Raw genomic sequence first — 20,380 nt, 5'->3', positions numbered from 1 at the left:
GGTCAACATGAGCAGCACAACATGGGAGAAGGTCTCAAGATATCTAGCTGGAAGTATGTGTGAGCTACAAATGGTAAAGATTGAGTTAAATGCTGTAAAACTCCCCTGTTTTCCCAAGTGCTTCCTTGCTTAAGAGAACAGCATATATTGTGGGAACCCTTAATGGTGTGAAAAGATGAGCATTCTGGTTTCCACCATCTTCTCCACTTACCAATGGAATTCAGAGAAGGGCAAATAGATTGCCCTTGTCTGCATGTTCTACAGCCGTGGTATCCTCAGAACCTTTCTGGAAATTGATAAAATGAGCATCTGGAATTTCAGACATACTGCACTCAGTATTTCTGCTGCGTCTATTACAGCAATTTTGTAAGATTAACTAAAAATGGGTGGATTCTAAGAACTACAGCATGTCTCAACAGTATTTAACACATGCATTAATTCTTGGGGGAAAACAACTTTGACAACCTCCTGGGAGCCCAAGTCTAAGGAATTATATATCTAAAGGGTAAAATGTTTGGCTGAAAAAACTCATTGAAATATGTGGGGGGTGGAGGGTGGGTGAGTGGTGTAAGGAGATATAAGGAGTTAGCAGGGTATGGGTAATCGGGACGAGATAATGGGGAAGGCGGGCTTGTGGAGTGCAGGGGGCCCTCCCCAAATAAGGAATTTAAAAAATAGTTTTTTCAGCTGAAAATATTTGGCAAAAAAACTCTTCAAAATAAAAACACCTGGCGATCTGAGGACTTAGAACCATCTCAAAGGTGGCTGATTCATGCATCAGCTCTACGGCAACCTAGTAGGTAGGACGTAGGACATTGGAGTAGCTGAAATTGAAATGGCAAAAAACCCACTCTACGCACCCTTTGAATGAATGTGAAGAGTCCTAAAGGGATTGCAATATTGCAGGTGAACAAATTAATTGGGTATGCATGTCAGTCCATATTTACCAATATTGTCTTTATTACACAAAGGACTGGCATCAAGTTTTTCCATGTTCATTAGCAACTGAGAACCCTTGTAGCTGTTTATAACCACGTCTGCAAAGATGCAAAGTGTAGTTCACCGACCATGGAACTATTTTGTCATATACAAAGCCCACACAAATATTGTTTTAAGTAGATTAATTTAGAAGCCACCCTTTGCTATAGCCATTTGATGCATCTGTTAAATATTATTTTGAGAATCTACATCGATGTATCAGAATTGTCTTGGCCCACCATCTCTTAGGAACTGTATCCTGTTTAATATATTTTTGTTTTGCAAATGAACTGACCCAGAATGGCCTACTTCAAAATGTGAATATACTAAATGTTTACTTCAGTTTGATGAGCGACTGTTTGAGTATGCAAGCTGTCCATGCTTTTCTTCTTTCCTTGACTCTAGGTTCTGTGATTCTCCCAGCAGTGACCTGGAGATGCGGAATGGTCGCGGAAGGGGCAAACGTATGCGCCCAAACAGCAACACTCCAGTCAACGAAGCACCCCCTGCCACCGACAGTAAGGGGAGCAGTAGTTGCAGTAGCAGCAAGACTCGAGCAGGAGCAAACAGTAAGGGGCGGCGGGGTAGTCAAAACTCCTCTGATCATCGCACTGCTCCTACCAGCACTACCACTCCAGCCCCTGAAGACATCAAGGCAAGCCCCTCATCTGCAAACAAACGGAAAACAAAGCCACTTTCTGATATGGAGCTAAACTCAAGTTCTGAGGACTGCAAGGGGACTAAGCGTGTTCGCACAAACTCTGTGAGCTCTGCATCCACGCCCTTGCCTGTGTCCACTGTTAAAGTAGAGTCTGTGATTTTAGACCGGAATTGTCCCTCGCCAATCCTTATAGACTGCCCACATCCAAACTGTAGCAAAAAGTATAAGCACATCAATGGACTGAAATATCACCAGGCTCACGCACATACTGATGAAGACTGTAAACCGGATGTGGATGGGGATAGTGAGTATGGGGAGGAACCTACTCTGCAGGTAGAAATTGGAAGCTGCAACGGGGCTTTGGTTTCCCAAATGGACTCACTGTCTCCAGCCCGATCTGCCACGCCCAAGGGGCGGTTAATTGAACCCCACAGCCCCTCTCCCACCAGCAAATTCAACACTAAGTCTCTTAACAAAAAAAAGGTGGGCGTGGAGGGAGATACAGACCTGTGTACTCTTTCGAATGATGGTTCTGAAGACTGCCCTTCAGTTACAGATGACACCAGCAATGATGGCTTTGAGTCTTTAGAGAAGAGATCTGTTGACAAGGACATGCTAAAAAACTCAGGCAGTGCTGCCAAGCCAGAGAAAGTTCCTTTGAAAAGTGTGAAGTCTGCTAGGCCCATTGCCCCAGCCATCGCCCCTCAGCAGATGTACACTATTCAGGCAACAACATTTACTTCAACTAGCCCTGGTTCATCCACTGGGTTGACTACCACATTGGTTCAAGCCCTACCCACAAGCCCCCAACTAAAGCATATTCAGCCAAAACCTACTGTGATGGGAGAGCCCTCTTCTATCAATCCTGCTCTGACCCCTACAAAGGATAAGGATAAGAAAAAGAAAGACAAGAAGAAGAAGGACTCAAGGGAAACTGAAAGCCCATCACCTGCAAGTAAAGGGGCCAGAACAGAGGAGGGCAAGAGCCCCTATGGGGAAACAAACAGTGACACTGGGCACAAAGGTGAGGGCCTTGTCAATGGTGGTTCTGATCCACACCAGAGCAGGTTAGCAAGTATTAAAGCCGAGGCCGACAAAATCTACAGCTTCACGGACAATGCACCTAGTCCATCTATTGGAGTTACCAGTAGGATGGAAAACCCAAGCCCAGCCCCACCCATGACACCATTACATGTTGTAACACAGAATGGAGCAGAGGCAAGCTCTGTGAAAACCAACAGCCCAGCATACTCGGATATTTCAGATGCTGGAGAAGATGGGGAAGGGAAAGCCGAAAACGTCAAATTGAAAGACACTGATCAATTGGTTAAAGAGTCTGCTAAAAAGGCTCTCTTTCCACCTCAACCCCAGAGCAAAGAGTCACCTTATTATCAGGGCTTCGAGGCCTATTATTCCCCAAACTATGCACAGGCAAGCCCTGGGGCTGTAAACACTGGTAATCAAGTGGAGAGTCAGCCCATAAAGGTTAAAAAGGATGAGGAACAGGAGCTTGCCGAAGTCAAGGTCAAGACAGAAGCTCCTGAAGAAAAAAAGACTGAGCATAGTCCTGCCACCCAACAACAGTCTGTAATCCAACAACGTCCCAATATGTACATGCAGTCTTTATATTACAACCAGTATGCCTATGTACCTCCTTATGGCTACAGCGATCAAGGCTACCATGCTCATTTGTTGAGCACTAACCCAGCTTACCGCCAGCAGTATGAGGAACATCAGAAGCAAAGGAACTTCGAGCATCAGCAACACCATCATCATCATCACCAGCAGCAACAGCAGCAACAGCAGCAGCAACAGCAGCAACAGCAGCAGCAACAACAGCAACAACAGCAGCAGCAACAACAGCAACAACAGCAGCAACGTGCAATGGAGAAAAAAGCTGAACTTGGGATGAGAGAACGGGAGGCGACATTGAAGGAAGAATGGAAGCATAAAGCTTCTGTGCCTCCAACTCTCACCAAAGCCCCAAGCCTTACAGACCTGGTAAAATCTGGGACAAGCAAGGCAAAGGAGGGGAGTGGCTCAGACCCACCCAAATCTGTTATTATTCCTAAGCTGGAGGACTCTACGAAAATCCAGAGCCAGCAAGCTGAGGGGCTCAAGGTAAAACTGGGTGAAAACAGCAGCCATCTAGGGAAGGAGGCCTCAGAATCAAAAGCAGGTTCTGAGTGTAGTAGGCCACCTGGACTGGATCCTGTCCCATGGTACAGACAGGTATGATTTTGTATATTCGGTTTCCCTCCCTTTTCAACATTTTGTAGCCCCTACCCTAGACTCTACCATCCTGCTCCCTCTCCCTAATGGTCGCAGCTTTAAAGTGTCTGACATAAACTGCATGGAAACAATGTCAGTTTCCTTATTCTTCAGGTTTGTACGGAGCAGGTTCGTATTGTTCTAGTACTACTACAGGCTGTGAATGGGGACCCCCTCAGGATAAAATATGACCTTACTATCTGAAGTGCATCTCTTGGATCTTTTTCTAAAAATTCTCAGAGTTGGCATAAAATAGATGAGGTTTGTGGCAAGTACTCCACCATGCAGCCTTGTCAGCTGCACGGGGTGTTGGGAGTATGTTTGAAGTGTCAGAGAGACTAGGGTGGGGCGGTTACGCTACCCAGAATGACTTATTCCTAAAGGCACGATGTGCACTATTTATCAGATGACCATGAAATGATCAAAAATAAAATACCTAATGAGAAATGACCACATTTTTTGGGTGTCTTTAAAAACACAAAAAATAATTAAATGCACGGGGGAGACTCCCCGCACCCCCCCCTCCCACTTCCCCTACGTTCGTATATTTATAAAAATGTACAAAAATCCCTAACAAATTCGACCAAATAAATCAGCTCATTTCTCATTAGGTAATGTTGGATTCGATTATTTCTGCAGATACCCTATTTATGCCCCTCTGAGCTTGCTCTGACTGGGTGAGAGGGAGTGTGCTAGAATACTTTACTGTATGCTGTGTTTTAAACAAGGTCCCTTACCCTTTTTGCACATTACTCATACCTTTTTTCCGCTGGTCATTTTGGTTGAATTTATTATATTGCAAGCAAGGGGTGTCTATATACATTTATAATATTTTGCTACACCTATTTTTTCTTTTTATGATGAATACAAAGTCTTATTGACTGTCTATAATAAAATAAAAAAATATTTGAGATACTTGTGAATCTGTTTAGAATCACATGCTGTCCATATAGTCCGATATCTAGTGGAAATAGAGTATTGAATCTTTCTTTCGAAAATCGAAGGGGGACGTCGACCGAGTGTGACTCTAACACTATCCCTAACGTGATGTGCAATGTACCCAAAAATCCCTCACGCATCGAGGTCCCTCTGATTGTTTTTTTCTGCCCACCTAGCTGGTCTACTTATGCGGAGCTCGCAAGAGTTAATATTGCCTACTTTGTCCCACGACCTATGGTCGCCTAGTCTCCCGACTAATCTTTTAGATGACTGCATTGTGGACTTCCTGATGCCGAAGACATCCAACTGCTCGCCGACTGTCAACCGCATGGCCTCGGCCCTCTGGCCAGTCCCTTACAGTGTTGAGAGTGGGGCCCTAGGTTTATTCTTCTTCAAGAATGCATTTCCTTTTCCCTTCTCTTTCTCTATTTGTTCTGGCTGCCATCAACCTCTGCTATGGAGAGGGCACCCTTTAAATTTTGCCCGTCGTGTAACGGCAAGTTCCCTTGGAAGGACACCCATCGTCGTTGCAATGTGTGTCTACCACGAGACCACGACGAGCGCTCATGTAAGTCCTTTCGACCGAAAACATTGAAGGACAGGCAGACTAAATAGTGGGCGGCCTACGTGATGCAGGCCGAAAGCGATTCCCTCGTTGGTGCCGTCGCTTCGGATGATGAGGAATCCACCAGCAGCCATTGCTCCAAATTGAAGCCATCGACCTTTCGGCAGAACCTTCAGGCTCCCACATGCCCGTCCTCAACAGACAGGCCACCGACTCTGTTATGGGGAGTTCACACCACGTCGACAAGGGCACACACGCACCACAATTACCTAAACACACAACCCTAAGGCCAACAGGGCCGCCGAAAACTTCGGTGCCTCGCGAATCTCGCAGTTCAGCGCCCTCCACGCAACAGTCTTCGAGGCATGCGACTGGGCATTCCTCTTGAAAGAGCCTTCACCCAAAAAAAAAAATACCATCGCCGATACATCGTCCAAAAGATGCACAAGCACCTAATGGTTTTGGTGGAGTCATCGACCACGACGGCACCGGCAGGCGTGTTGAGACCTTCCATTCAGCCGCTGAAGATCTGTGAAAGCCTTGTGGCTATTATTTCGGCAGCTACATAACACAAGGGCGCCCCTCATCGAGAGGAGTATTCTGAAGCCCCCAGCCTCCAGCCTCTCTAGAAGGCCTTATTTGGAAAATCGCCCCCTTCTGGGCAATCTTTTCCACCTCCAGAACCTTCTGCATCTTCCCTATCGATTGAAAACTATATGGACAAAATGGCCACATTTATTGACTTTTCAGACAAATATATCACTCCAAAAGACCTAAGGAAGAGCACTCCTGCCCCATTCCACAAAGTGTAGAAATTTCCCATAGCTTTCCCACCTACAAGACCTCCTTCCTGGTGGTTGATCACCTCCAGAAGGAGAGTTAGTGAACAGCAGGCCCTTTCATTTCAGGGTCCATTTGTCACGATTCACAAAGATAAAGTGTTTTTTGGCACACACCCGCGCTTTGCGCCTAAACGTATCTCAAAGTTCGATGTAAACCAATCCATAGAACTACCCACCTTTTTCCAGAACCCCACTAAGGTGGCGGAAAGAAGCCTCACTGGATGTGAGGAGAGCAGTTATCTACTATCTGGAAAATACAAAGCCGCTAAGGAAAACCAACCAGTTATTTGTTTCAGTGGCAGCTGGCAGAGAAGGGGACCCTGTCTCTAAATTGGCTATCAGAAAGTGGATCGTAAACTGCATTACACTGTTACACTCTTGCCCAGAGAGATCTACCCTTCACGCCTAGAGCACACTCTACTTGGGGCACAGGGGTTACAAAGAATTCATTGCAAATGTTCCTCTTGAGTCCATTTGTAAAGCAGCAACCTGGATTTATATACATACCTTTACACAACACTACTGCCTAGATACACACTTTAGGTCTGATTGTCAGGTGGGACAAGCGGTGCTAAGACATCTCTTTGCTACTGTTCCTTCTCACATCCCACCACCATCTCTGGGTACTGCTCGCTAGTCAATGCACAGCATGTGATTCTAATCAGATTCACAAGCATCAGAAGACCTGCATTACTCACCGTAATAGCATTTCTGATGATTGTATCTGCTAGATTCACATGCGCCCACCCTTCCTCCCCTTGTGGAGTAGAAGGAACATAGACCTCTTACACCTTCTCTCTTCTGTACTCGCTCACGCTGACTATAAGGCTCCCTCATGACAGAAAAAACACAACCAGAGGGACCTCGATGTGTGAGGGATTTTGAGTACACGGCACCTCACGTTATGGATAGTGTTAGTCACGCCCTGCCGACGTCCCCTTTTGATCTTTGAAAGAAAGATGCAATACTCTGCGATTACCACTAGATGTCGGACTATATGCACAGCATGTGAATCTAAGCAGATGCAATCATAAATGCTATTACGGTGAGTAATGCATGTCATATTTATATGATGTGTTTGTGGGTAAAACATTGGGGGTTGCAGGATGAGGTGGCGGGTGAGGGTTAGGTGGAGGGCTTTGGGTGTGGGAACACACCATTTTAAGAAAATAATACATTCGACCAAAACAACCACAGGGAAAAAATGCTAGAGTAATGTGCAAATGAGGAAAGTGACCTTGTGTAAAACGCATACAACCGTACGTCCCCCATCTTCCCCGAAATAAGTGGTCTTGCTAAGGCAGCACCCCCTACCCCTCATGCCCCAATTTGTGAGAGAGAGCGGGCAAATCTTTGTAAGCTATAGTGAATCACGGGCCTGCCCCGTATTTTTTCCCTTCACTCTGACACGATTGAATGTAGCGCTCTGAGTGCGAAAGCTTTTGAATGTTTGAAGCCTCCATGAAGGCGATTAACATTTTATTCCATGGTCATGTATTTCCAGAGTTCTTATTTGTATCCTTTTCTTAAGATTGAGTGAGATGGATTTTATGCCTGTGTGAATCTTGGAGCAACATAATTTACCCATTCTTGCTTCTTCCTCCACCCCTCACCACTATGTAGCTTAGCACTCCCTCCTCCTCTCTGCCAGCAACTCTGCTTACTGTTTATTCCACTGTGTTGAAAGGTAAGTGATTTACCCATTTTAAACAGTTTGCCACTCATTTTCTGTTTCTTTCCCTCCATCTTCCAATTTGGCTTCTGTCAGTCGACACCATTTTGGCACCCCTAGCCCACAGTACCCTACTGATTGCTTTTACCATTATTTTAAGCCCCCTTCTTTACACAATGAATGGGTCACTTTGCATCACTGGTTTAAGAACGAGACTGAGGGTAAGTTGAAAATATCTGGTAAGTCTAGTTGTCTCAATAGCCTTGTGAACCGGCCCGGTAGGTGATTTTCCAATTTTTTTCAACTATTGCTCAATCCATGCATAACTCGATAGCACGCCGGGCCTCCACTCTCCCATGTATAGCAATCAGTGTGTCAATAGGCCCCTGTAACCGTGCAGATCAAGCACACACCTAGATGTATACTAGCCACCAAAGGAGAACTAGATTTTGATTTGAGAAAATCAATCCAACAAGCAGGTTTGGAGCATATTTTTGAAAATATATACAGTTATACATTTTTCAGTAATAATTTTAGCAGTACTTATTCAGTCTAAGCATTCTCTGTGGAAGTGTCTGAAACCTAGTAGGGTTTGCTATTTCTCACCTCTTTTAATTCAAACTTGCTTGCCCACTGCAGGAAGTTGACTCGCGGATGTGGACTTACGTTTATCCCAAGTATTCAGACCTGCCGAAGGGTGAGGATGAACGGTGGAAAGAAGAACGGGACAGGAAGTTGAAGGAGGAAAGAAGCAGAAGTAAAGATCCAGTCTCCAAGGATGATGTGAAAGAAGGCACAAGTGTGGACTCAAAACTTTCTGCTGCTGAGGACCCACGTGTCCTGGCAAAGGAGCCACGGACCAGTGTTCACGTCCCAGTATCTTCGCCTCTCGCACAGCACCAGTCGTACATCCCCTATGTGCATGGTTATTCCTACAGCCAGGCATATGACCCCAACCATCCCAGCTACAGAGGCATGCCAGCCGTCATGATGCAGAACTACCCAGGTGCTGATAAAGTAGAGTCTTGTGGAACTTGTAAGAGTTCTTGAGATCAAATCAAAGTTGGGTAGAAAAGGCAGTGTCTGTATTTTGGTTTCATCTATCTTGCTGTTGACCTGTTGTGATTTCTGGTTTTAACACAAAGTGGGGTGACCAGAGTCCTGAGTGAAACACGAAAAAGTGTGTTTTTAAGAAACTGTGCGTTTTATGATTCTTTTTTACTGATCTGCACTGGGCCACTTTAATGGAAGATGCAATGTTTTAGTTGGAGCTCTAAGTGACCGTTTTCATGTGTTCTTGGTTGAATTCTAGTTTGTGTCTGTGCCAAGGTTGAGTTCATGAAGACAATGAAAATAGACCAGAGTATAATGAAGACAGGGAACTGTAAACAAAGAATTGTACGACTATGGGGAATTAAGTAGTTCATTCACCCTTATTTGGAGTTTTCTCATAAATGATTGAAATGAAACGTGATCGATTGCCATGCATTTAATGTGTGGATAGACCTTAACTTATAATTTCTCATATAATGTCCGATGGATGTTACGTTTTGGGACATTGTATCCAAGTACTTATCACTTGTCCCCCTGGTGTTGTAGTCTTTGCCATCCATAATGGTGTCCAAGGTGCGATGTATTATTTGTCTATTTTAATACATCAGACATTTTAATTGATGGTGCTTATTATTGGTTTGGAGTGGTAGAGCAAATGGATATAAATTATGCTTCATTAGGATAGTTCATGAGGCTGCGTGCCTGCCAAGCAAACCTACTGTTTGGTTTGATTACTCGTAGTACTCCATGTTTTTTAGCCATAAAAAGAAAAGCAAAGTCTATTGCGTTTGATAACTATTTGAACACCAACAGTCCATTGTTGGCATTGTATAAGTCATTCTTATTGTCATTCCTATTAATAGTGTGTGTGTGTTATGACAGTTAATATTCCAAACATCATGTGCAATATCAAAATAGGAGGTGTTTAGTTCTTTTTTGGCGCATCTGACCAAATGTTTGTTTTATTTAGGCCATGGTAAAAATTGTGGATATGTTTGTGAACACACAAAATGGCAAAAAGGCTGGGTGTGCTTTTCAAACTATGGTTTCCCCCCTTTTGGCATGTCAATGCATAATCTGACCTCTCATAGTAGCTCTTCATTTAAATTCCATTGTGTGGTGCCCACTTGTTCAACAGGTTGTGCTGTTGTTTGGTGAGAAGCAGCATTGCATGCTCTATATGCAGAGATTGCCAGCTGGTGGGGGGACAGATTACTTCTCTTGTTGATGACTGAGCTACAAGGTTTAGACTGCAGTGTGGCTATGCAAACATTGAAATTGGTTCAGGTGGAAATGTTCAGATTGTGAAGCTTGTTGTATGCAGGCCTTGAACATAAGAATCCTAGAAATCCAGTTATGTAGCGGTATGACAATCGGGAGTTTAAAAAAAAACTTTAAGATGATTTAAGACCATTCCATGAAAGTGATTCCTAGAAAATGTCATCACAGAAAAGCGTACCTAAAGCAGAGTAAAAGATTAACCAGCATAAACTGTTTATGGAAACCCAAATGGTCCCAGGTAAGAGCCACGGGAGTGAGGAAGTAGTTTTATTGTTAATGAAATCTCAAGACAGTCACAGCTTCTTTACTGACCATACTGGTCTGATAAACTGCAACGCCAAACACTGCTTCTGGCTGAGCGTGGGGTCATCTCTGAGGTGACCTATATCTACCTCCAGTCATGGCGGTTTCAGCCATTTAGGTCTGGAAATAGCATACTTTGATCAGAAGAACAAATATTTTCCAACAACGTTCCGCAGGAGCAGAGACATGCAGAGGGATCAAGTCCCTTCCATCTTCCCACCACAATTCCACAGGAAGTGAGGCGATACTTTATGTAAATGTTACTCCTGCCTGGATTAAACTTTCTAAGCATTGATCCCGCCCCCACTGATTTCAACACAAAATCTTCTGAATGTCTTCTATTCTGTGTAGTCCACATGAACATTGCTTGGTTCATCTCGTGATCTCTCCATTGATTGTTTTGTCACCAGATGTAGGTACTTGATTTGGGAAGTCTCATATATGGTTTGGGTCCAATGCAGCAGGAACTGCCTTAAGACTCTTAACCAGCCCAGTTATTTAAAAACCTAGTTAGGTACGTTTCACAAAAATGGGTCTTATACATGGATGTTCCTCTTGAGGCCCAGATTTTGACCCGAATGACATTGGTCAACTAATTTTTTTGTGATTGCCCAACATCGTTTGTAAGTACAGATGTTATTGCCTCGGGATCCTCACTAAGAACTTCATGATCGTTTAGTCTGTTATTTGTGACATCTCTGAATAAATGCAGGGCAAGTTTTACTCACAGAAGTTAAAGATAACTCCAACTCAATTTCTGTGGTGTTAATGTAAATGCACATAGTCCACTTGAAGTAGAAAGCACTTAAGGGGACCGGTGTCTCGAATTGTAGATTGCTTTTGATGACCCCAACGTGATAAGCGAAGGGCCCAAGTAGGTAATTTAACTCAATTCTGAATGGCCTCTTGAATGCGGCATTGCATGTTTGCGGCAGATAATAAGTAAGGGGATTACGCAAGAGAGACTAAAACTGTGTCAGCCGGTCTTTGGAGACTACTGCAATGCTAGCTCCAACAGATTGTGATTCTGCATGGATACGACGAGAAAGAAAGCTGTACATTGCAGCTCTTTCGTAATGGGTCGTTATGCCATGAGGCATTAAGGTACTGGCGTTTTGCAATTTCTCTACAAAATGTTCTCAAAGGCAGGCTTTGACTCCACAAACATGAAGCAAATAGTATTGGTTGTTTAATAACTTGGGGGGAAGAAAATCCTATTGCTCATAACAGTTGGTGTGCATGTAAAATATTCCATTACGCAAAGCCTATTGAACTAGTTCTGACTCACTGGGAGGAAAGGGGACTGTTGGTCTAAAACGGTCAGTGAATCCTGAATGAAACTGCAGGGATATCTTTTCTACACCATTTCAGATTTTGGTTTGAACTGACTCTTGAAGGGAATAACATGATGTGACTTGCTTTCAGGTAACAGCCTCTTTTCTTTTTCGTCCAAATGAATTGTTTTTACTGGTGTTAGTCAGATTTGATGGTGTCAGTTTATGGTATGGCTAACAAGCTATATATAGTGTGAGTTATCTTTTGCCTTCTAACTTCACCCGCGTCTAACAGGAATCACTGATCTTCAGCTAGAGGAAGTGGTTTCTCTAGTGTTAAAGTACACTTTGAAGTAATTTGCTTGCCTTAGCAAATTCAAATCCGGGCCAGCAATTCTTGCAAAGTCTGTGACCCTGTAATTGGAGTATCCGCAACCACAAATCAAGCAAGAGGCCTTGATAGGGCTCAGATTTGAATTCTGGCAGCCACTAAGTAATCTTTTATAATACGCTTAATACCAGAGACCAATCCCTAAGTGTGGGACTGGAATTCAAACCTGTGTTGCTCTACGATATCTTGCTTCCAAGACAAACGTGTTGCTCCGAGCAATCCTCCAGGCCCATTAACATAGACACACGGCTGCCTTCAAGTTTCTTCCTTCACGGACTCAAACCAAACTCTCACAAAGCATAGTGCTTGTTTAGACAGTCTCTGTAGTAGTAAACTGCATCATGATCATGTCAGTTAATAGAAATGATCTCTCCAGCTTCTTTACAATGCTTGGCCTTTATTCAGAAAGGCAATAACAAAACTTTTAATTTCCCATGCTCAATGGCAGAGACTAGTCTTGTTAATGTTCAAAGAACTAAACCTCTTGCCTTGTTTATTGTGTTTAAGAGGAGTTTCTAAACATGTTGGGAGAAATGTATGCTTCCTCCAAATAACTCAATTTTATACAAACCGTGAGAATTTGGGGAAAACAAATACGATGTAGGAATTCTGTATTTATTTGCTTCCTCAAAACAGTATACGGAGACAGGACCATCAAGCATTACATGCATCCTTTTTGTGCTGGAATGTACCTTGTTATTAAAGTAGGTTTAGTTCCTCAGTGGTAGTTTAGTCTAGTTCTAAAGAGTACTTTAAGGTTGGTTCTTTTGAAACCATCCTAGAAACGGGATTGCCCAATGTTTAAGCTGGTAGTAATATCCACTATTGATGGAGTGCAGTCCATGTAGGTCAACTCAGATTACTTTATTAATGCATGTTAACTACATCACACCCAGGCTGTGCAGTGTGACTCTGAATAGGCTCAGTTTTAAACAGTTCTATTCTTTATGGGCCACGGTGGCACTTGTAAGATTTACATTTTCATGTTTCCTTCTGTATTGAAAAAAATTCCTTACCAGCTTGGGTTGCAGTACACAGAAGAATGTTTTTGCTGAGGTTGCTCATTCTGTTTCTAATTGCCTTGTTCTTTCCTGCTCTAGGTTCATACCTTCCCTCCAGTTATTCTTTTTCTCCCTATGGAAACAAAGTCTCTGGGGCAGAGGAAGTGGAGAAGTCGCGGGCAAGCCCTAGTGTGACATGCAAAAGCAGTTCGGAGTCGAAGGCTCTGGATATCCTTCAGCAGCATGCCAGCCATTACAAAAGCAAGTCACCAACGGTAAGCTGAATTGAGAATTGGCCACTAAATGTGTCCAAGCATCGGCTGGTTTATGGGGGTCATTGCACTTTTGCAATCTTATTTGTGTTGTGTGTGTTAGGCAGTACTTTTTATGCATAGCCTGTTTACACTGAAATCTTTTTGGATTCTGCATTGTGCCCTGAATGTGTTCTGTGGCAGACTTGCATTACAATGACTGTCTAGGCTCCTTGCAGTCTGCCTTACTCATTTAGAAGGCGGTATACAGCACAAAGAAAAGGAGAAACTTTATTTGGAAATATGGAGCAAAATTCTGAATACATTGATCTGCATGATTTTTATAGTGTTTTAAACTAGTGTGACGAATCCCAGGATATCATCAATGCTTCTGAAGTGGGAGCCCCTTCTCATGAGGCCAGAGAAGTGTGGCCGCTGCCCGATAGTCCCCCTGGGGGTATTCTATGCCATGATACCTCTGGGGTTGGGCGTGTAACAAATGCAATACATAATAAATACTCAGCGGTGGATCTTATGGGAGGGGAAACCCCCTTTGGGACCAGTAACAACCATATTGGGAGAACGCAGTATCGCCGCCAATCACCTGGCCCTAGACCCCCTCCCTACCAAAACCTCACCTCACCTCTTCCTCAACCCCTACTCTCATATATCCTGTTTCAAAAGTAGAAAGTACTGAGATAAGTAACGGCACTAGTGAGTTATGACATCATACCCCACTCGTTAGTGGGACGAGGAGGAGGCGTGGAGCAATACAGAATACTTACCAGACCACTTTGCCCATTCTAGTGGTTCTCAATAACTGATTGGAGGAAGCTATGTGAATAGCAAAGAAGGACTTGACGAAGTGTCACGCCCTCCCTGTAGAAGCCGCGGGAGCAAGCACGGACCAGGAGTGAAGGCAGAAGCTGACTGTCAGAGCCGAGAACAGAGGGAGAGAGCCAGAGGCTGGTCCAGGACGTGATGACCATACGGCGAGCCGGCGGGTTGAAACTCTGGGCATCCCTGAGACCCCACGTGTGCTCAGGGAAGAAACTGCGCTGCGGGGAAGGAGAAAAAGACTCTAGAGCCGCCGCAGAGCGAGAACTGAGACCTGGAGAGAGCACATAGAAGGGTACTCACTGCTAGTAAGGAGAAGACTGCAGAGCTGCCGCAGATTAAGAGGTGCTCCAAAATGGCACCGGAGCCCCATGACCAAGCCCAGCTGTCCCAGAGGAGCCAACACCCACAGTAAGGTATGCGGGTGGCCGGAGAGGCTGGGAAAAGAGGGTCTGGGATCCTGAAACCAAGGGAGAAGCAGTTGATTGGCCAGGGGTTTGTGCTTGGGAGGAGAGTGAACCAAGCCTACTATGTGGGAAACTAAAGTCAGAATTGTGAGCCTGGGACCCGCACCCATATAAAGTGAACTGTGAAACTAGTAGACAGTACATGCAGTACTTAGCATGTGAGTGAAACGCATCTGCCAACCAGGGTCAGGGACACACCACAGCTTGGGAGTGCGTCCAGTCTGCTCTTCTTCATTGCAGTGCCTGGTGGGAGGAAACCAGGTCTGACAACCTGGGTCAAGGGCCCAATCCAGTTTGCAAACCCATCCAAACTCTTTTGTGTTTACAACTGTGCCTGGTGAAAAGGAACCAGGTCTGCCAATTAGGGTCAGGGACAGAAAAGAAGCCTGAGAAAGGCCAACAAGGGAACAGACGTTCCCCCCAATAGTTGTTGAACTTTACGAGAATCCTGAACAAGGCTGAGTAAAGGGAGATATTCCCCAATTCTTCGAGGTCTGAAGAATCCAGAATTGTCTTTTGTCCAGGGGATGAGTACCACCCTCTTTGTGCTGAAAGACTGAACTTTAATTTTTAGTTTCAACTTCGTTGTGAGGGCCAGAGTTAGGATTCTGACATTGGACATTGAGACTTTTGCTTTGGACATTCTGACACTAGTTTCAGTTGAGGTAGGGAAACCCCTTTTAGAGGTAGGGCGAGAGCGGGTTTTCTTTTCCTTTTTATACTTGAATAAATGTTTCTAACAATCACCATGACCCTTCTGTGTTGGTCTTACTACTACACCCTTACACCAGTCATCACTGCTAGTAATTAAAAAGTCACCTAATTCTAATGACTATTTGCTTGCAATGAAATGCTCCTTTTTTATTTCAATGTTTGCACCGACTATGGTCTTCTGGAGGGCCTTTTACCCCACAGCGTTTCAAAGCCTTAACAATGGCCGTACGCGCTATTCAAATAGCTTGCAATACATGACATAAAGGTCAGAGGGTGGGGTGGAGATACCCGCTTCTGTGGCTTCATTGTTTGCCATGTGATTCCTCTTTAATGTCGTTTTCACTTCTGAGGCTTGTGGATCGGCTTAGATTCCTATGCTTTTCATAGACCATCTATTGGTTTGTTTGTGGCATTACTTTGTTTTTTCCGAATCAAAACTAGGGCGTTGACATAGATCTTCCTGTCACACTATCCCTACTTTGTGTGCAAATACCCATGACTCTCATATGTCAACATCCTGAAATTTGTCTTATTCTGCCATTGGATGGTTGCATGCGAGTGGAGTAGCAAACGGACAGAAAACTCAATGCCATGCCACCACCTTTTGAAACCATTAAGGCTGCAGCATCAACGTGAAAGACTGAAATGGATCGCCAACGACCAGTCGTATTATTGAGGGGGAGAGGAGGCATTGTTAGTCTAATTAAAATGTCTCTAAGCAAAGTTCTCCTTGTACTTCAAAGCTGGGCTCTTTTCACAGGCCATCCATGGAAAAAAAACTGTTTTAGATTTGCCCAGACTGTTACACAATATTCCTTTGCTATCAAACCCACCTCCTGCAAACCTTACCTCTCCACTGAAAATAGTTTCACAATCGCACAGCCCCTCTTCTTGTCCAAGCCGGACTTCTGCAATGCGTTACTCGATGGCACCTCTGAGAAAAAACCTGTCCAAACTAAAAGTCCTGCAAAACAATGTTCCCTGTACCATCTGAATCTTGAGCAAGCCCAATCGTATCTCTGAGATAAGATCTGCCCACTGGCTCCTCGTCTGCGAACAAATTTAATTCAGAGTTCTAGCCATAACCCACTGATGCCTGTTCAACAAAGCGCCCTCCTTCCTCGCCCAGAAGATCAAGAGAAACGTGCCCAGCAGACCCCTACGATCCACTTACAACCACTGCCTTAACACGCAGAGATTCATACGCAGGAGAGCTGGTGGCTCCAGCCTTCCCGTCTGCTCTAAAACACTTTGGAGCAACCTCCCACTTACTATTCGGGAGGAGCCTTCCTTCCACCTTTTCTGGAAAAAGCTTAAAATGTACTTGTTTAACTACTCTCTCCTTCCATTCTACAAACTTTGACAGCAACAGCCGTACACTGTATCTCATTGTATGTAACCGTTTACTTTATCAACTGTATGTAAGAGCGCCTAGATGCCCATGGGCTTTGTGCGCTACTATAAATGCAGAAATAAAATAAATCATGCCAAAGAAAAGTATTTGGCCTGCAAGCGCTTTAAATTTTAGACACTTACACAGTGCAGGGTTCAGCACTGAGTTGCCTACGCCCTATAGGTTGACTTGGAACAGGGAAAAACCTCAGCTCCGGTATGGTTCTCAAGGTCGAGTGATTGGCTACTGAGGTTCAAACCGATTCCGGACAGTCACAAAAGGGGGGTTCCCAGGGAGAAATCCTCATACTTGGTCTTCAGCTCCAAAGTCTTATCAGGCAGAGCTATGAAGACGACTGGCGTCCATGAGACTGCTTCAGTTCCCAAGGCCAAACGCAGGCTAGAGCCTGGAAGCACCTGCTCTGAGGGTAGAACCTGAAAGATCGGGTTTCACTTCGAAAATGAAGTCCTGACCAGGCAAAGATCCCCCCACCAGTGTAAAATTGTCATAACAGTACAGAATCTTCCAATGTAGAGAATTAAACGGGCAAAACAAGCATAGTTAAAGGGTACGACAGAAGTGCTCGGGGTTGGCCTTCCCTCACAAAACCACCCCCTCCCACACACTACACTGTCAGGGTCAAGCCACCTTTTAGCAAAGCAGCAGAAAAGCCTCTTGAAATTCTCTTCATCAGATGAAGGGGTTGTAGGTGCAAAAGAATGTCAAACCATGAAGTAAACAGTCACAAACGCATGTGTGGGACATAGCTGACTTTGCATCCCCCTTGACCCAAATTGCACTTTTTGGGAGAGCAGGGAACTTGAGTTAAAACTCTAAGGAAATTGGCACAGCGGACATTCCATCAAAGAAATGGTTCATTTAGCTGGATCTCCTAATGGATTCTGATCCCCTGGAAGAAGATTCACAAGATTAAGTATCTCGATGAGCAGATGAAGCAATTGCCACAAGAGGGGGGCATGGGGTACATGGAATAATATAGATAGCAGTCTATTTCTTAGTACCAAAAAAAGACAAAGCAAAAAGACCAATTTTAGATTTGTGTCCAGCAAATACATTTGTAAAACCATAAATGTTCAGAATGACCACCTTACATGAAGTAGTCCCCATACCAAAACAGGGATGTAACATGGCAACCTTATACATGAGAGATGCATACTGACATATTTTAATGTTGCCAGGTCACTGTACATATTTGTGATTAAACATACTTCCTTTTGGGATTGCATTAGCAATGTGTTTGTTCACCAAGGTGGTAGCAGCTTGTCTGTGCTGCCAAAATATCCTAGTTTATCCTGCTCTAGAGTCGATTGGCTGATAACTGGGGGAAAAGTGCCGTTGTGCAAACAAAGCAACCTAAAAAATATTTCGAAAGGATTGTCTCCTCCGACATATTCCACATCTTTGACAGTAATTACCACAGCTGTGCTGCTTCGGAAAACTTTTTCGGCGTCCATGACGCCGATACGCTGTCCCTCGAGGGCCTCCGTCGATGGTCGACGTCACCGGATGTTATATCTAGGACGGACAATGGCCATAGCTTCAGTTCTGTTTTTTCCGCGAACGTGTTCGCTTCGGAATCTCGGCGCGCCTCGGTTCTTCAAACTTGAAAGTTCATGATGTCTTCTTCAAAAAGTGTTGGGACTGCGGTTCCAAAATGTCCATTACAGACCCGCACGACATCTGCCTCTGGTGCCTTGGTGAAAGCCCTGCCACAGACGATTGCGATGACTGCCAGTCCCTAACTTCGAAGGCCTTGCGGGAGCCGAAGAAGTTGTCGGTAGGTAGGGTTTCTAAAACCCATAAGTCGAAATCTACTGGTATTTCGACCGACGATTGGAGGGGCGACTCTCCACGTCTGCATAAGTCCAGGGGGGGTCTTGTTCTCGGAGTGGGTCCCGCCATTCCTCTGCCTCTTCGAGGCAGTCACGGAAGCGCCGTCACCGGTCGCCTTCCCCGTCCTCGTCGGAGGACTCCGCCAGACAGCGGGTTACTTGTCCCAGGAAACTCTGGTCGCCGGCCGAATGGGATGCATTCCGCCAGCAGATGATGGCGATTTTCGAATTGCAAGTCACTTCCATCCGCGCCTTCGAGAGAAGCCGGCAAGGAACGAGATAGAGCCACCACTCGCACACTTTTGGGCTCGGGCGGTCGCGCGATCATTGGGAGCCGTCGAGGTGCCGATCGGACAAGGGTGATCACCATAGCCGCGCCAGGTCCAAGTCCCGGTCCTCAACGCCTTCGAGACAGTCGGAGCCTGAGAGTCCTTCTAAGAAGGAATCAACGCCATCGGCGCCATCCGTCGAGGGACTCTCTCGAGGCTCCGGCTTCGAAGAAGTCGTCAACGCCATCAGCGCTGCACCCGTCAAAGGACACACTCGGGGCTCCAGCCTCGAAGCCGTTGTCGAAGTCGTCGGCGCCTCAGTCAACATCACCGCCTTTTGTGGAGAATTTACGGAGGTGCCCCGGAGGGCTGTGGAAGCTCCGAGAAAGGTCTCTCAGCAAGACTGTGAGGCCTGTTTTGGAGCCCTACTCTGTTTCTCCTCTCTGGGTAGATTTGTTCCAACATTTGGAGTATATTTCAGAGGTGGAGGAAGGGTCTGATGAGGAGGCCAACTGGAAGACCTTCGTCAATCCTTACATGACGCCAGTGGTCTTGATACCTCTCCGGAGGTTGAGTTTGGCAGGCCTGAGCCTGGTACACATGCTGACTCCTCGTATAGGCGCCTCATGTCGAGGGTGACTGAGTATTTGGGGTGGTTTGCTCCATCTGCTGATTTTATTCAGGATGATCTGACAGACATCCTGGATCAAGGTCCACCCACTGATCCGGTGTTGCCATTTCATATGGCGTTGCAAAGAAGGGTGGCAGCGGCTTGGACTGCTCCGGAGAGTCTCCCGGCAGTGAATAAGTCGCTTCCGAAAAAATACCACCCAGCCAGTGGTGACCCCTGTTACTTGTCAATGCACCCTACTCCGGAGAGTTTGGTGGTGCAGGTGGCTACGGCCCCAGCAAAACAGGCTGCGTACCCTACTATCCCTCCGGATAGGGACGACTAGCGCTTTGATGGTTGGGAGAAGAAGGTATTTTCTTCTGGGGGTATGGCTTTAAAGGCAGCCAACTCCGTTTGTGCCCTGGTAAGATTCACTCACACTCTGTCGAATTGTGTATCGTTGGCAGCTGAGCATATTCCCAAAGGGGAGGGACGGAATGGTTTTCTAGCCCTGGTGCAAGACGGCAAGGATGCCATGTGTGAATCCGTTCAGTCGGGTCTGGACATGGCAGACTGTGTCAGCCGGTCCATGGCTGCGAGCACCGTGATATGCAGGTTTGCGTGGTTGCGGAAGTCAGGGTTTGCTCCGGATGTGCAATCCCGGCTTCTCAACATGCCCTTGGATGGTGTCCATCTTTTTGGCAGCAAGGCTGACTAGAGCCTTGAGAGGTTGCAGACCTTCAAAGCTGCAGCAA

The 20,380-nt window shown here is 45.4% G+C and overlaps 1 protein-coding gene across 7 annotated transcripts in view; it reads left to right on the top strand.

Moving 5' to 3' along the window:
• ZNF609 (zinc finger protein 609) overlaps positions 1-20,380 on the top strand; it is a 1,443,811-nt gene that overhangs the window by 1,186,679 nt on the left and 236,752 nt on the right. For 4 of the 7 annotated variants that reach the window (XM_069624674.1, XM_069624673.1, XM_069624672.1 and 1 more), the window contains exons 5-7: positions 1,384-3,871; positions 8,568-8,934; positions 13,331-13,506. In XM_069624674.1, coding sequence (XP_069480775.1) covers positions 1,384-3,871; positions 8,568-8,934; positions 13,331-13,506 — 3,031 coding nt within the window. The remainder of the gene's footprint in view (positions 1-1,383; positions 3,872-8,567; positions 8,935-13,330; positions 13,507-20,380) is intronic. The other 3 variants (XM_069624676.1, XM_069624675.1, XM_069624678.1) reach the window with 3 other exon arrangements.

The sequence above is a fragment of the Ambystoma mexicanum genome, chromosome 11 (assembly GCF_040938575.1).
Source record: "Ambystoma mexicanum isolate Mex_15411 chromosome 11, UKY_AmexF1_1, whole genome shotgun sequence".
Classification (NCBI taxonomy): Eukaryota; Metazoa; Chordata; class Amphibia; order Caudata; family Ambystomatidae; genus Ambystoma; species Ambystoma mexicanum.
This window is presented reverse-complemented; position numbering and strand designations above follow the sequence as displayed.